General features: G+C 32.9%; 1 protein-coding gene across 1 annotated transcript; it reads right to left on the bottom strand.

Annotated features, from left to right (window-relative positions):
- Window positions 1-4,789: 4,789 nt before the first annotated feature.
- On the bottom strand, window positions 4,790-15,451 carry LOC132721047 (neurocan core protein-like). The gene is made up of 6 exons (XM_060705295.1): window positions 15,000-15,451; window positions 14,029-14,116; window positions 12,858-13,034; window positions 10,165-10,250; window positions 6,641-6,725; window positions 4,790-5,800 (listed from the first exon to the last, which is right to left on the bottom strand). Exons 1-6 carry the CDS (start codon window positions 15,327-15,329, stop codon window positions 5,586-5,588), a joined length of 981 nt encoding a protein of 326 aa, XP_060561278.1. The 5' UTR covers window positions 15,330-15,451; the 3' UTR covers window positions 4,790-5,585.
- Between the last annotated feature and the right edge of the window lie 352 nt (window positions 15,452-15,803).

The following is a 15,803-nucleotide window of genomic DNA, read 5'->3' as shown; positions in this document are numbered from 1 at the left end:
AACAAGAGATCCGAGCTGGCCACTGAGCTGACCACTCTACTAGATCTATAAATGATTAACTTTTGCCACTTAAATTACATGTTTATAAAACATATCTTACTATTATGTTCATTAGGATCCCTCTCGCAGCTCAGTGAATACATTCCGTAAGAAAGTAAACGATAGTGAAACATTCGAACGAATCACAGGAGATTATTATATTCATATGACCATGTGATGTGTGGCAGCCGTAAAAATGTTCGTTCTCTATATCAGTGCTGGTATACTTGCCTACTTCTGGATCATTGTTTTAAACTAACTGTTGAAGATGAAAACGGTTTAGCCGTGTAACACCGCACTTTGTGGTCCAACGCACTTAGGGGTTCGACCCTAGGGTTAGGACCCCAAAGTGCGGCAACACTTCACATTCCACTTTGTGGGGGGGGGGGATTGAATCCCAAAGTGCGTTAATATGCTACATATCAAAACACTTTAGGTTCCAAAGTTCTGAATGTGTAAACCGAGGTCTGCTTCAATACAGATTACTGACTTATTTTCGATCTTGCCTGGTACTATATCATTGTTTTAAATGATGAAGATTGAAAATGGTTAATCCGGTTCTGGCTGCTTATAACTTGAGCTTGTTGAGTTTCTCATCATTTCCCTAGAACTTGATTATGTTTAACATAGATCTTACTGTTTTTCAGATATTTTTTGTTATTTATTTACAGACTTCATGCAATGAAATGAAAATGCATTTAGTTTACATCACACCACTAGATGAATACAACTTCATAAGTGAAACTTTAAATGGTAAATATCCTTCCGCTAGGAAAGCGTGTCAGTCTTGTAAATTATTGTATTGTCTTTATAAATATGTTTTTAGATCTACACATCTTCATGGTACTTTAATCAAATTTCGATGTTTTGGGATTCTAACATCAACGAAAAAAAAAAAAAAAAAGAAACCCCAAATGGCAATGTTAAATATGATTTGTCGCTTTTATTGACCTTTTAAAGAAGGGTAGTGGTTCTGAATGTACCGCCCACATCCCTACACCGGGGTTAAGAATTTCAACATTTTTACTTGACATTGGGCTAAGAATAGATTTTTTCAAAATTTTTTCACTGAAATATATTTTTAAAAAATTAAAAATTTTCCGCGAAAGGTTTGTTTTTTTAAATACCAAAAATAAAATATCAACAAAAAAACCAATTGAAATTTTTTCAAAGCTACCTATAATAAAACGATTATATTTTGCGGGGGGCATACACCCAAACCTTGTTTCTGGGTAGGTGGGTATGTGGAAATGATGAAAAACTGTATTTTTTAGATGGGAAGGGCCCTTTAAAGGAGTGGGGGAAAATGACCAGCCGATGACTGGGAGGAAAGAATTGTGTCCAATTTTCAAAACTCAAATTTAATATAAAGAAAGTTTGATCCTGGCCTATATATTTAATATTTATCAATATTTTCAGATAAAAAAAACTTTATACACACTTTAAAATACGTATTTAAATTTTGTTTGGAAACCTTTTCAGTGCCAGGGTTGTTATTTCAACAATTAATTGTTGACCATCATAGTATCCCCCCCCCCCATTATTTTATACAGGGTTTATTTTTAGTTTTTGTAGAAACTAACACAAAAACCGCCGGACCAACAGTACCAAACAATTGCTTAAAATTTTTTGCTATGAAAACAATGTTTGGCCCCACGGGGCAATGAGTGGGCTTTAGTAAAGCAGGCGTGACCCCTCGTATGTACTTTACATGTTCTTTAATTTTTCATATTTTGGGTATTATGAAAACATAAGTGAATTTATACCCTTTAAAAAAAAAGTAAAAGTTAATTATACAATGTAATGGTAATGATAAAGAATGTCACATAGTGGATACTACAGAATTTGTTGAGTTCTTCATTTATCCTTCCAGAGTTTTGCAATGGATTATTATGACTTCTGTGAACATCCCGCAGGTCATCTTGCTAATAATCAAATTCAGAAGAAGATGTATGAACTCGCCCACTAACATGTCGAAATTTGATCGTTCAAGTTCAAGGTTTCTGTTCAAATCAGAGCGAGGTTTCCGTTGAGATATTATAACGGCGGTCATTTTAAATTTAAGTGTATATCCCCCAAAAATGCGATGCGTATGTGATATTATTATAAACGCAGTATTTGACAATTACCCTTTTTCAACTTATTTCAATGCAATGCTAAAACAGTTATAACTTCAGGATAATTATGCATAAATTTAACACACATTATCTCCTATTATTAAAGAACGTTTATAACGTGTTTCGTTGTCATGTCTCCTCGTACTTTTCTTGTTTCTTGGTGACTGAAATTTCTTTATAAAAATTTGTTTATAATGCATGTATATGCATTCAAAGTACGACTTGTTTATTTTGAAAAGAATGCATTCAGAGAGACTTAATTTAATGCATTTGTATAAAACGAGAAATTGAATAAAAATGCATAATTCACAACGGAATGCAAACGATATGCTTTTAGTAACATCTAGATCTAAAACATACTCGATAAGTTACTTTATTTAATTTAAAGCGCCAACGGATTGAAACATGAAACATGAAAAATTTAGATATGAAATCTGAAAAATCAATCAATACGAGATATGATCTACAGACTTTATTTGACCTTATCCAAAGTACTCTTCGATGCATCACACCCATGAGACTTTCTGTTTGATTTCCTGGCATAAATAAACTGAAAGCTTCATCAATTCATTAATAGCTTCGTTGCGGTGCTATAGTGCGTGTCATTGTTCACTTAGTAAGTGATGTTTTCATTAAATTGGATTACATTATACAATAACAAGGATTAATGAATTGGAATATGAAAATATTAAGTTACTGTTGTATTAGATTGATTAAAACACCATCGTTAAAAACAGAAAATGTAAAAGCAAATGCTTATTTTGTCTGACTTTTAGTGTGAAAATATTTAGAGGAAAAAAAAGGAAACTGGAATTGATCTTTTAACTGCTTTACTGCTATTTGAGGAACTCCGTGCTTTTTCGCCATATCTTTATCTTTTTTTTTGTTTAAACATAGAAATAGAAAGTAAAAACTTTGAAAACATATTTAAGGATATTCTAACGGGAAAAAAAACAACTGACAATATGATTTTACTGGTTCTAATATTTATCCAGTGTTCTTTGCCGACGACAGGTTTGAATTTACAGGAAGTTAACTTACATAAGGAATTATTTGATGATTATAATCCGAATGTTATCCCTCAAGAGAACAAATCAGCACCAGTTGAAGTTACACTGGATATGTTTCTGATGTCTATTGATAAAATTGATGAAAAAAGACAGACGATTTCCATCAAAGCGTTTCTTGAAATTCGGTGGCGAGATGCCTTCCTTGTATGGGATAGAACAAAATATCCTGAAATATCTAGAATCAGTGTACAAAATTCGGATATATGGATACCGGATGTCGCATTACAGGACACGTTTGATAAACTGACTGATTTAGGACAGGTAGGAGGGAAAGGTAATGTAGACAGTGATGGCATTGTAACCATTTGGCCTTATAAGATCTACACGGTCACTTGTAAAGTCTCCATAGGAAAGTTCCCATTCGACAAGCAAAAATGTCATTTTGATTTTCTGTCTTGGAGTCATTCAACATCAGTTCTGACTTTAAAAAGCACGCAAAAGAAACCGGATATGAAATATTTCACAGAAAGCGGCGAGTGGGATCTAACCGGAAGTGCCGTGAAATTGGTCAGACGTCCGTACGGAAACGATTCATGGGACCATGTATATTTCCATTTTGAAATGCATCGTAAATCATTATATCAGATTTTAAACGTTATTGTACCAGTTCTGTGTATCTCAGTATTGAATATCGTTTCATTTCTTCTTCCTTCAGAAAGCGGTGAGAGGGTAACTTTGTCCATTTCAATATTCCTAACACTTGCTGTTTTCTTGACAACTGTGAATAGCTCCATGCCAGAATCGTCTGACGAAGTGGCCTCTTTTAGCATTTACATAGGATTGCAATTGCTTGGAAGTGCAATCACCATCATGTTTACGGTATTTTCATTAAATGTTTTCCACCACGAGAAAAGCTGTCCTTTACCACGATTTTTGAAGAAGCTGGTCAAGATATGTTGCGTCAAAACAAATAAGAATTACGTAACTGGAACGGATATTCCTAACGAGAATTATGCACTGTGCTTGAACAACACATTGCATGAGCAGCGAGAAGAAGTTAACAGGGAAGACGTAACAGTGACATGGACAATGGTATCAACGGCAGTAGACAAACTGTGTCTTGTTTCTGCAGTCTTTTGGCATATCATCCTGACAGCAAGCTTATTGATCAGCGTTAGTAATTAAATAATATACGCTTTCTTTTGGTATTTTATATGTGTGACTTTGTATATCAATCGTATTATTGTTAGACGGTAAAAGCTAGTAATTTCTCAGTCGCATATTATACACAACCAATTCTATTTATTGTAATTACATTTGTATTTACTTTTGTTTCTTTCCATTTTTGTTTAGATAAATATATTTAATGGTATTCCATAATCAAGTTTTATATCATCATACGTTTTAAATACAAATAAAGAAATTATGTATTGTTAAAGCCTAGACTTGTGGCCAGTCACTCTCAAACATTCTGCAAGTTGGTGGAGCGGTGGCGTAGTGGTTAAGGCGTCTGCCTCTCAACCCAGGGAGCATAGGTTAGATCCCTAATCGGGTCACAATTATGTTTCACCATATGATACCTGTGCTCGTTTTTTTCCAGGAAGAGGATTCGAAAGTGATTAATACATGACAATGACAATTTATTTATTGAATTTAGCCACTTGCCCATTACATCAATATTTAACATATGATATAATTTCTTGACTGCATTATATGTTGCCAGAACTTGTTTCGCAATCGAAAATGACCTCGGTGTCCGCAGATTGGATCCACACGCATCATGTGGAGTTTGTTATTTTTTTAGAAATACATTCATGAACAATTATCAATAATAAAAGTGTCCTACGTCAAAAGTTATTTCTGTACGCATGATAAGTCAAAGACGATGGCATAACGTCAATATGAAGAGACGTTTTTTTTCACTCCAGGAAAACCGTTGCTCCCTTTATTATACCTTAACTATATCGAAAAGTTATCATAAGCTCACTCTTTCGTATGGCCCGAATAGCTGATAGCTGTTTGATGAGGAAAATGGATTAATATTCCCGTCCTATCTCTACTAATAGTTTAGCATTGAACCGAAACAATCTTATTTCTTTATTGTTACGACTATACAATAAGACTAAGTATGACAGGTTTGACGTTAGTACATATCTTTTTAAATATGCAATTTAGGATTATCATAAAATTGAAAAAAAATTAAGAAATAAATGAAATATCTTTTATCTCGTTGAACATGTCATTGGACAAGTGCATGGGGTGTTCGTCAAACAAACCATTTGGATCTGTTTATTAATAACATCATCTGATCCTAAGAAAAATAAACAAAAAAACTCCTCTTAAAAAGCGGGAGGTAATAAGATAATGTATATTTGACTGGAGGGCGTATTCATGCAAACACGTGTCCTTTAACTCACGGCTATAAAAGCTCACATACAGAATAACAGTAACTGCTACACCCTCTGTCGTTCCATTTGTAAGTTCCTGGGTTAAGAGTGATGCAATACTGGCCGTCTATATTGTTTGGCTGTTCTTTATCCCATTGATACTCGGTGATCTGTTCTCCATCAAGCCATTCAAACTTGTCATCGCTTGTTCGAACGCCACCAATCCAAAAGCACACGTTACCGTAGGCTATGAGGTAAAAATTAAAATTATCAGATTTTAATATACATGTAATTGAGATTGTATGTTTGGTCAAAATAACTCTGCAATAACCACATCGCGACATGACAGATGAAACATGGCCTAACAGTAACCGTTTGGATTAAACACACAGAGGATTACAATGGAATATCCACTTGCATTCCGCAAAATGACTGAGGACACTTTGAAAACGTCAATAAATAAATTCTGCGTTTGTTAAAGAATTAAGAAGGATACATATTTACGATAATCCATAAATACCATGCATAAATAATGACAGTAAAATATTTACTAATACCGCTCATTAAAAACGTACTTCATTAAGCAGGAAGACAATTTGTTTGAGTTTGGAACACTCCGCACGAAATCATAATAACTTCTTTGAGAGATATAACGCATGCTCGTCCTTTTTAAAAGAAGTACCAGTCCTTATTTCATGTATTAGGTTTAAAGCGACATCAGCCTGTTGTAGTTTGTTTATTACATATTTTGATGTTTGGTTGTGATATGCTTTATTTAATTGTCTTATATATTTATGATGGATAGTTACTTGTAATCTCAACTGACACTATGGTGACTCCCAAATTAGTTGTGAAAGGAGACATTTGATGACCCTCTGTACATATGCGAAACCTTTCAGTACAACGCCACCAAACAGTATGATAGCTGGGTAGCTTCTTAATTGAAGTAATTCAATAATCGATCAGATGACTTCCTCAGTCCGTTAACTTAAGCAAATCAATTATCGGTTAAATGCCTTCCTTAGCCCACAAATCGATGAAAAATGATAATAGCTAAGATGATTGTCTGGTCAACAGGTATACTCACGTTCGGGTATAATTTCCTCTATAAATTTCTGCTCTGCTTCCGACTTTATATACACTAGATGTAACTTCATTCTTTGGCATTCAGCCTGCAATAATACATTTGTAGTTCAGTAATTCTGCTTCATTCTAGAGTCTGGTCTAACTTTGTAATGTCGCTTGTTTTATTTTAAATGTGTGATATTACAAATTAATTACAAGAAGAACAAAGACATTATTTAAATCTAGTTTATGAAGTTGAATAAAGAATTTAGCCGGTAATTTAGTGTTTAATTAGACAGTATCTGGCAACAGACTGAAAAGTATAGGACAGAGAACAATGATACCAAGTAGCTGAACTAGAATTATTGTACAAAGAACGCTGACAGAATTGTTATACCAAGAACAATGAAATAAAATGATTATACTAGAACGCTAAAATATTATAATAATACCAAGCAAGATGAAAAAGAATAATTATACCAAGAACGCTGAAATAGAATAATTATACCGAGAACGCTGACATCAAATAATTATACCAAGTACTCTATTGAATAATTATACCAAGTACACTGACATTGAAAGATTATACCAAGAACGCTGAAATAGAAAAAAAGTATACAATGAACGCTGACAAAGAATGATTATACCAAGAACGCTGACATCAAATAATTATACCAAGTACACTGACATAGAAAGATTATACCAAAAATTAATAATTATACCAAGAACGCTGGCATAGAATAATTATACCAAAAATGCTGAAATAGAATGGTTATATCAAGATTGCTGAAATAGCAAAATCATACCAAGGACGCTGAAATAAAACGATTATACCAAGTGCAGTGACTTAGAATAATTATACCAAGTACACTGACATAAAAAGATCATACATGTTGAGGGCCTCATGGAAGATTGATATGTTTGTTCAAATGAGTTATCTCGTTAAATAAAGTCTTTATTATTATTATTATTATTATTATTATTATTATTATTATTATTATTGTTATATATACCAAGAAGGCAAGAACGCTGAAATAAAATAATTATACCAAGTACGCTGAAATAGAATGATTATACCAAGAACGCTGACATAGAATAATTATACCAAGAACGCTGAAATAGATAAAGTATACAATGAACGCTGACATAGAATGATTATACCAAAAACGCTGAAATAGAATAATTATACCAAGAACGCTGACATAGAATAATTATACCAAGAATGCTGAAATAGAATGATTATACCAAGAACGCTGAAAGAGAATGATTATACCAAGAACGCTGAAATAAAATAATTATACCAAGTACGCTGAAATAGAATGATTATACCAAGAACGCTGAAATAGAATAATTATACCAAGAAAACGCTGAAATAGAATAATTATACCAAGAACGCTGAAATAAAATGATTATACCAAGTACGCTGAAATAGAATGATTATACCAAGAACGCTGCCATAGAATGATTATACCAAGAACGCTGAAAGAATGATTATACCAAGAGCGCTGAATAGAATAATTATACCAAAGAAACGCTGAAATAAAATGATTATACCAAGAACGCTGAAGAGAATGATTATACCAAGAACGCTGAAATAAAATAATTATACCAAGTACGCTGAAATAGAATGATTATACCAAGAACGCTGAAATAGAATAATTTATACCAAGAACGCTGAAAATAAAATGATTATAACCAAAGTACGCTGAAATAGAATGATTATACCAAGTACGCTGAAATAGAATAATTATACCAAGAAACGCTGACATAGAATGATTATACCAGAACGCTGAAATAAAATGATTATACCAAAGTAACGCTGAAATAGAATGATTATACCAAGTACGCTGAAATAGAATGATTATACCCAAGTACGCTGACATAGAATTGATTATACCAAGAACGCTGCCATAGAATGATTATACCAAGAACGCTGAAAATAAAATGATTATTACCAAGAACGCTGAAAGAGAAATAATTATACCAAGAACGCTGAATATAGAATAATTATACCAAGTACGCTGACATAGAATGATTATACCAAGAAACGCTGAAAGAGAATAATTATACACAAGAACGCTGAAATAGAATAATATTATACCAAGTACGCTGATATAGAATGATTATACCAAGAACGCTGAAAGAGAAATAATTATACCAAGAACGCTGAAAGATAGAATGATTATACAAGAACGCTGACATAGAATGATCATACCAAGAACGCTGAAATAAAAATGATTATACCAAGAACGCTGAAAGAGAATAATTATACCAAGAACGCTGAAATAGAATAATTATACCAAGTACGCTGACATAGAATGATTATACCAAGAAACGCTGAAAGAGAATAATTATACCAAGAACGCTGACAATAGAATGATTATACAAGAACGCTGAAATAGAATAATTATACCAAGAACGCTGAATAGAATGATTATACCAAGAACGCTGACATAGAATGATTATACCAAAAGAACGCTGAAATAAATAATTATACAAGTACGCTGAAAGAGAATAATTATACCAAGACGCTGACATAGAATGATTATACCAAGAACGCTGAAAGAGAATAATTATACCAAGAAACGCTGAAATAGAATGATTATACCAAGAACGCTGACATAGAATGATTATACCAAGAACGCTGAAATAGAATGATTATATACCAAGTACGCTGAAAGAGAATGATTATACCAAGAACGCTGAAAGAGAATAATTATACCAAGAACGCTGAAATAGAATAATTATACCAAGTACGCTGACATAGAATGATTATACCAAGAACGCTGAAAGAGAATAATTATACCAAGAACGCTGAAATAGAATGATTATACCAAGAACGCTGACATAGAATGATTATACCAAGAACGCTGAAATAGAATGATTATACCAAGTACGCTGACATAGAATGATTATACCAAGAACGCTGAAATAAAATAATTATACCAAGAACGCTGAAAGAGAATAGTTATACCAAGAACGCTGCCATGAAAAAGTACAGTGAATTAGAAATGTTTATACCAAAGGCGCTGAACAAGAAAAATCATACCAAGAACGCTGAGATAGAATAATTATACCAAGTTCAGCGAAACAGAATGATTTTACACAGAAAGCTGAAATAGAATGATAACTGCAAGTATGCTGAAATAAAACAATTATCACATTGATGCAGACGTAAATACTTATTCAAAGTTGGCTAAAATAGAACAATTATACAAAGCATCTTGGAAAAGAATACTTTTATCTAGGAGGCTAACAACATACTAGTAGTGACACAGAATAGTTTTGCCAAACACGTGAGCATAAAATGACCATACCAAGTACATTGGCATAGATGAATACTAATGTTGAGATGCTGAGAGAGAGAGAGAAAGAGAGAGAGAGCATGGTGAAATAATCAATACAGGGTTTGCTGCATTTGGTGAGACCAATCGGACGAGAGCACATTTAAATAAACGAAAAAAAAAAAAAAAAGAAACAAAAAACTTTATTTGTTTAAAGTATAATCCAACGAACTTCAAAATACTACATAGGTATAACACGTACATCTGCCTCATCCCAATTTTGCTTCTTCAGATTTACTTTATAATAGTTGTTTCCTTTCTCATGGACGTTACTTCCGAAAACAGATTCTGAAAGAAAAGAAATAGACTTGTAAATTTCTAATTAGGATTTTAATACTAAAGTATCAAATTCACACGCACGCATAAAAGCACAAAAACAGAATATATCACTTAAGATGGTGGATTCTCCCAGAACCTGCTCATTTGTCTTTGTACACGTATTTCAATGTATATTAGCGTAAAATCTGTTTTAAGTATAAGTGACTTTGACCCCACTGTCACAAAGTTAGAGGACAAGTCAATTTATGCACCTACCGAATCCAAAAGACACATAAAAAGAGAGAGAGATAAAGATTCCCTAAAAACGTACAAAAACGACAAAATTGAAAATGTTGCAGGATCGGTTTGATTGCGCCTGTTCATGGACAGTACTGGTAAGTCAATAAAAGTTGTATGGACAAAAGTGTCGAATTCTATTATAATCAGTCTCTTTTATTGTCGTAATTTTTTACATACCAAATATGAAAGACATCAGTCAGCCATGCAATAAATAAAAACTGTATAAGAAAGAGTACTAACAATTTTTTTTAGCACCGGTGACCTTGACCAACCTTCGCCTAATTTTAAAATACTTACAAATATGTGTTCTTCAATAAATGAATAAAGGTTTTAGAACAGGTGTAACAAGCATTATATATTATAATAAAAGGAGAGTATTAAAATAAAACAGGCACTCTTGGACAAACTTCCTCTCGCTGGTCTCTATCACCGTGTGATAGTATATAAAATTCTTTTAACATTTTTCCAAGACAAACATCATAATACTATAAACGGGGATACCTCAAAAACTAAAATTAAGTTAAGTAGAGTTGAGTTTTTATTCACTTCCTCCAACTGGTCTCTTATAACTGTGAAGAGTGTGAAATATGTATTTGGCAGTTAAGTAGCTACACGCCTGCATTATTTAACAGTATATGTCAAATATCAAATGGAAGTGATTAAAAACAGCAAACCCAAATTATGGTTCTTGGACACTGCATTATATTTTAAGTTTCATAATAGAAATAATTCAAATAGTCAACAAACTTTATAATATTGTTTTTTGCTAAATCTATCATACACGAAAGGTAACACTATTAGAAATAATTTACACTGTCGAGTATCTGTAGAAAATTGAAATGGTATTTCAGACATCATCATTATCATCCTTACCGGAATAAAATGCTTGTTAGTATAATAATAATAAAATAATAATAATATATAACAACCGGGTCAAAAAGTAGAACTATGCTCTATATCACGGCTGAAGCGGAAAAAGCGTAAAAACCTTGAATGGGTTTTGCTAACGTGTATCGATTTTGACTTATATTTATTATTACATTTATTAATTAACATTGAAATATTAACAAACAAAAAAAACGCAATAAATTTATTTTTATCACGACATATTACGTACTTATTTCCATGAAATATAATGACAAACATCAAATTAACCGTGATTTTTTCATAATGGCCGAGTTCTATATGTATCCATGATGTCGACGGCCCTGATTGCGCCATAAGTTTATTGGTTTTGAACGTTACCTTTAATAAAGTGAAAAATAAGTTCATTTAATTCTGAAATTATGTGTACAATTTTTAAGTAAATAACTTTTATTTGATTGAGAAAAAAAATCTTCGATAATGTCCCTTGCTCATTACAGTAATTATCATAAATTAACACGAGTTATATGAGCTTAGTTTGTGTGCCTGGATGGTTATATTATAGTTTTGAAATTATTTCATTGAGAAGACGATAACACTTAAATATTGTTTTGCTTTTCAAGTATGATAAATAGTGAAATGTTATATAACATTTTAAAATTCAAAAAGTTCTGAATTTTAAATAAGACATTGACATAATATATTGCAGCGCAGATTCAATATGATCTGTATTTAGACGACGATAGTATCGTTCTTTTGATCGATTCTGGCCAATGCATGTTCATAACAAAAGTGTTCTGATTAATTTTTTATGTTCCTGCTTTGCAGGACTGTTTCCAGCTTTCAATACATGATTGAGTGATCAGGTAACTTTTTCAAATATTCATATAAATTGTTTGCAATTCTAATGTAATTTTGTTGTGATAAATGCTTCCGAGGGATCACTTTGTTTCCAGATTTTTATACATCACAACAGCAGGTGTCAAGTGCCGTGTGGCAGCTGTAAAAAGTTGCCCCGTACTTCACTTCAGTGTTGTTATATTTTTCTGGTCCTTTGGGATCATTGATGCCCGCACTATTTAGTGTTGAGAATTGAGTACCGCTCAAGCCGGTGCTAGGGGGCTTGAGGGATGTTGCACTAAATCATTATCTCTCATGTACAGACTCAATCAAACCGAGTCTGCAATTCGTATGTAATTTTGTTGTGATTAATGCTTCCGAGGGATCACTTTATTTCCAGATTTTTGTTTTTTTCGTTTAATGACACAATTTATTATAACTTGTAAAACTAATATGTAATTGTTTAAAAAATTTAACATTATATGATATAAATGTTGATCTACATTATGAGAAATTGTAACTGTAAAAATTATTTTTCTCCTGTTAATCAAGTCAATAAAATACCAATATGAATAATGATAAAATAACTTCTACATGGAAAAAGTTAGGTAAAATACATAAAATAAAACAAACCAGGCAAACATCTGAACACAAGATCACTCCACGATCCATTTTGTAGACAAGTTATTGTCAGAGGATCGGTCACATTACTTTTGTATCCAGCTTGACATTTGTACTCAACTTTATTTCCGATTGAGAAGAGGTTTCCTCTGTAGAAAGCATTGCTTTTCTCTACAGGAAGTCTGCAACCTGTAACATAATTGAGCTGCGTCACGACAAAACCAACGTAATGCGTTTGCGACCAGCATGGATCCAGACCAGCCTGCGCATCCGCGCAGTCTGATCAGGATCCATGCTGTTCGCTTACCAACTCTTTTACAAGTAGAGAAACTGATAGCGAACAGCGTGGATCCTGATCAGACTGGACGCGCAGGCTGGTCTGGATCCATGCTGGTCGCAAACCCATTATGTTGGTTTTGTCGTGAGGCGACTCAATTATAAAATTGACATTGACAGTTATACCTTGATTAATTAAAAGCACATTATTCCACAGAAATGAATTAATATAATATTATAATTAATAACATTTGAAAAAATCACCTGAAAGATAGGGTTAATGTGAAATACTTTGTCAGAAAGATAGCAAAATGTTAAGAAAATGATATTTTGACTTCTTAACAAAATTCTAAATCACGATAAATACACTTATTGACAAAACGCAGAAGGAAAAAAAGATATCTCAGCTATGTGATCACGTAGTATGTGTTTGGAAACTTTTGCAGAACACCATAAAAAAGCTATCATGAAATTAAAAAAATAACATATCTAGGCTTAATGGGTCAATTTAATGTAGCAATGTTTGACCTTTTTTGTTTTGTTTAATTTTATGATTGGGTGATCGGTAATTAAAAGAATTGAACTAGCCATTTACGCGTTTAAGCAAATGGCCTCGTGACTAAAATCACACATGAGAATGGTTCTTGAATCTTCCTTTTATCTATTTTAGATGTTTACAATATCGCTGTGGCAGAAATGAACCGCCAATAATTTATGCAACAGCAACGATGCCAACAACAACAACGTAAAAATAACAACAATAGTAAGGGTAATATACTAAATAAAATTCAAATGAATAAAACAAACTTTGTAATCTATTAAATATTATCTTATTATATGTATAAGTAGAATCTTTGATTCATATTATATATGCACTTTAAAATTGCAATGAATATTTAAAAATCACCGGAGTTTTGACACTTGGGGACAGCAGGAGCTCCATTCTGACTACAGACGCCAACTTCATAGCAGCTCTCACATTGTTCATATCCCTTCTGCAAAAAAAAGATAATAAAATGAAAAAAAAAAATCAACAAAGCTCCTTTTTGTTATTCTTAATTTTCTCGCTTAATAACCGAATAATTACTTTTTGTCATATAACCAGCATTTGATAAAAAAAGGTTTATATGTAATATCACAAGGGCATTACACTAAAATAGCCAATGAGCATTACATCCCTTCGAAATATTGTAAATATAGAATGGTATGATAAACTTACATAGATGTTCAAGTTGTTTGGATACTTTGCGAACGGATGCTTTTTGTTTTGTTTGTTTGTTTCATTTTACGCCTTGTTCAAACAGTATTTCAGTCATATAGGCAGGTAGTTTCCTAACCATCGTTCCTGGAGAGTTACATCAGTACTAGACTACCTTCCTCCGCGCTAAACTACTAAAGCATCTCCCGGGGTTCGAACCCACGCCAGAGAGGTAACTGGATTAGAAGTCATCGACTCTAACCCCTCGACCAAGGAGGCGGTTAAAATCAGATAGATCAATCTGAGCAGTTTCAGCTTGTCCGTATGGAGATATAAACTAACAGGGAGTTCTGTCACGTCATATCTCACCAGACCAAACACCACTATATTATTGTTAGGGCAATGACCACTACAGAAATATTCCCCTCGGTTTGAAACCTACTAATTCAGTACTCTAATTTAGGTAGACCTCTGAGGCAGTGTCTCTGAGCCAATGGTCTGTCGGGACTTGCATCAAAGTGACCAACTGACCCTTTTACATAGCTGTTCAATGGTACTTTCCAAATTCAAAGCTGGGTAAGCGAATTTTACTGATTCAACTTGAAAAATTAAGTATATTGTATCTCAAGTTGTCAAAAGGCGTTAATATCATATGGAATAAAAAAGTACAACCTTCTTACCATATTCCATTCTCTTTTAACCCCGTAACTAAATACTGGTTTCTCCTCCACAAAATCTTCCTGAAAGAATTCCTCATTAATGTCAGAGCCTACATGATAGCAAAGCTTTGCCTTATGGTCATAATTAATAATTTTGCATTGTTTCTTTGACTTGCACGATTCAACGCAGTTCTCAATATTCCGCATTGGCGTCATTTCGAACGCGTAAAATGTTAACTCATAACTTGTTATGTCCGTTCTGATTCTATGTCCAAAATACAATTGCTCTGTATTTATTCTAGCAAACAAACTTAAACATATTGCCAGCAAAAGTTGAAAATGGTTTTTCATTTCGTTGACACAAATTATTATTTAATCAAGATCGTGTTCCAGAACTATCTAAGCTGTTGTTCACTTTTCAAAGAATTAACAATGGGCAAACTTTGCATTTGCAGCTAATGATTGGAATGAAGAAATGAATGCCTGGATATCAGAACTACTTTTAAAATTAATATTCATGATCTGAGTTTATAATCTATAACATAATTTTCCAGTGACTTAATTTCTATTTTATGATGTATGCAAATACCATTGTATTAGTGTATTAGGAGTTATTCTCCCGTTAATCAATCCATTGTTAATCAATCCATTGTTCAAATTCTAAATTATTAACACAGACCGTTATAGCTTAAGTGTAACGTAACAAGCTTTTATTGAATTAAAAATATATATATATCATCAGTCTGGAAAGAAAACATGTTATAGCAAGTGTATGGCGTACAGACAGACAGACAGACAGACATACATATATAGGTCTTTTACTTC

Source organism: Ruditapes philippinarum, unplaced genomic scaffold (genome assembly GCF_026571515.1).
Source record: "Ruditapes philippinarum isolate M1 unplaced genomic scaffold, ASM2657151v2 ctg1846_1_1_1_1, whole genome shotgun sequence".
Lineage (NCBI taxonomy): Eukaryota > Metazoa > Mollusca > Bivalvia > Venerida > Veneridae > Ruditapes > Ruditapes philippinarum.
Note: the sequence above shows the minus strand (reverse complement) of the source record. Positions and strands in the feature narration are given on the sequence as shown.

What these genes read in the sequence shown, in the direction of transcription:
- LOC132721047 (XM_060705295.1), bottom strand. Translation starts at nt 15,329, where the DNA reads ATGAAAAACCATTTTCAACTTTTGCTGGCAATATGTTTAAGTTTGTTT. An exon ending in TTAAAAGAGAATGGAATATG is followed by an intron (nt 14,117 to 14,999) that starts GTAAGAAGGTTG and finishes TTTTTTTTGCAG; the next exon opens with AAGGGATATGAACAATGTGA. An exon ending in CCCCAAGTGTCAAAACTCCG is followed by an intron (nt 13,035 to 14,028) that starts GTGATTTTTAAA and finishes ATTATGTTACAG; the next exon opens with GTTGCAGACTTCCTGTAGAG.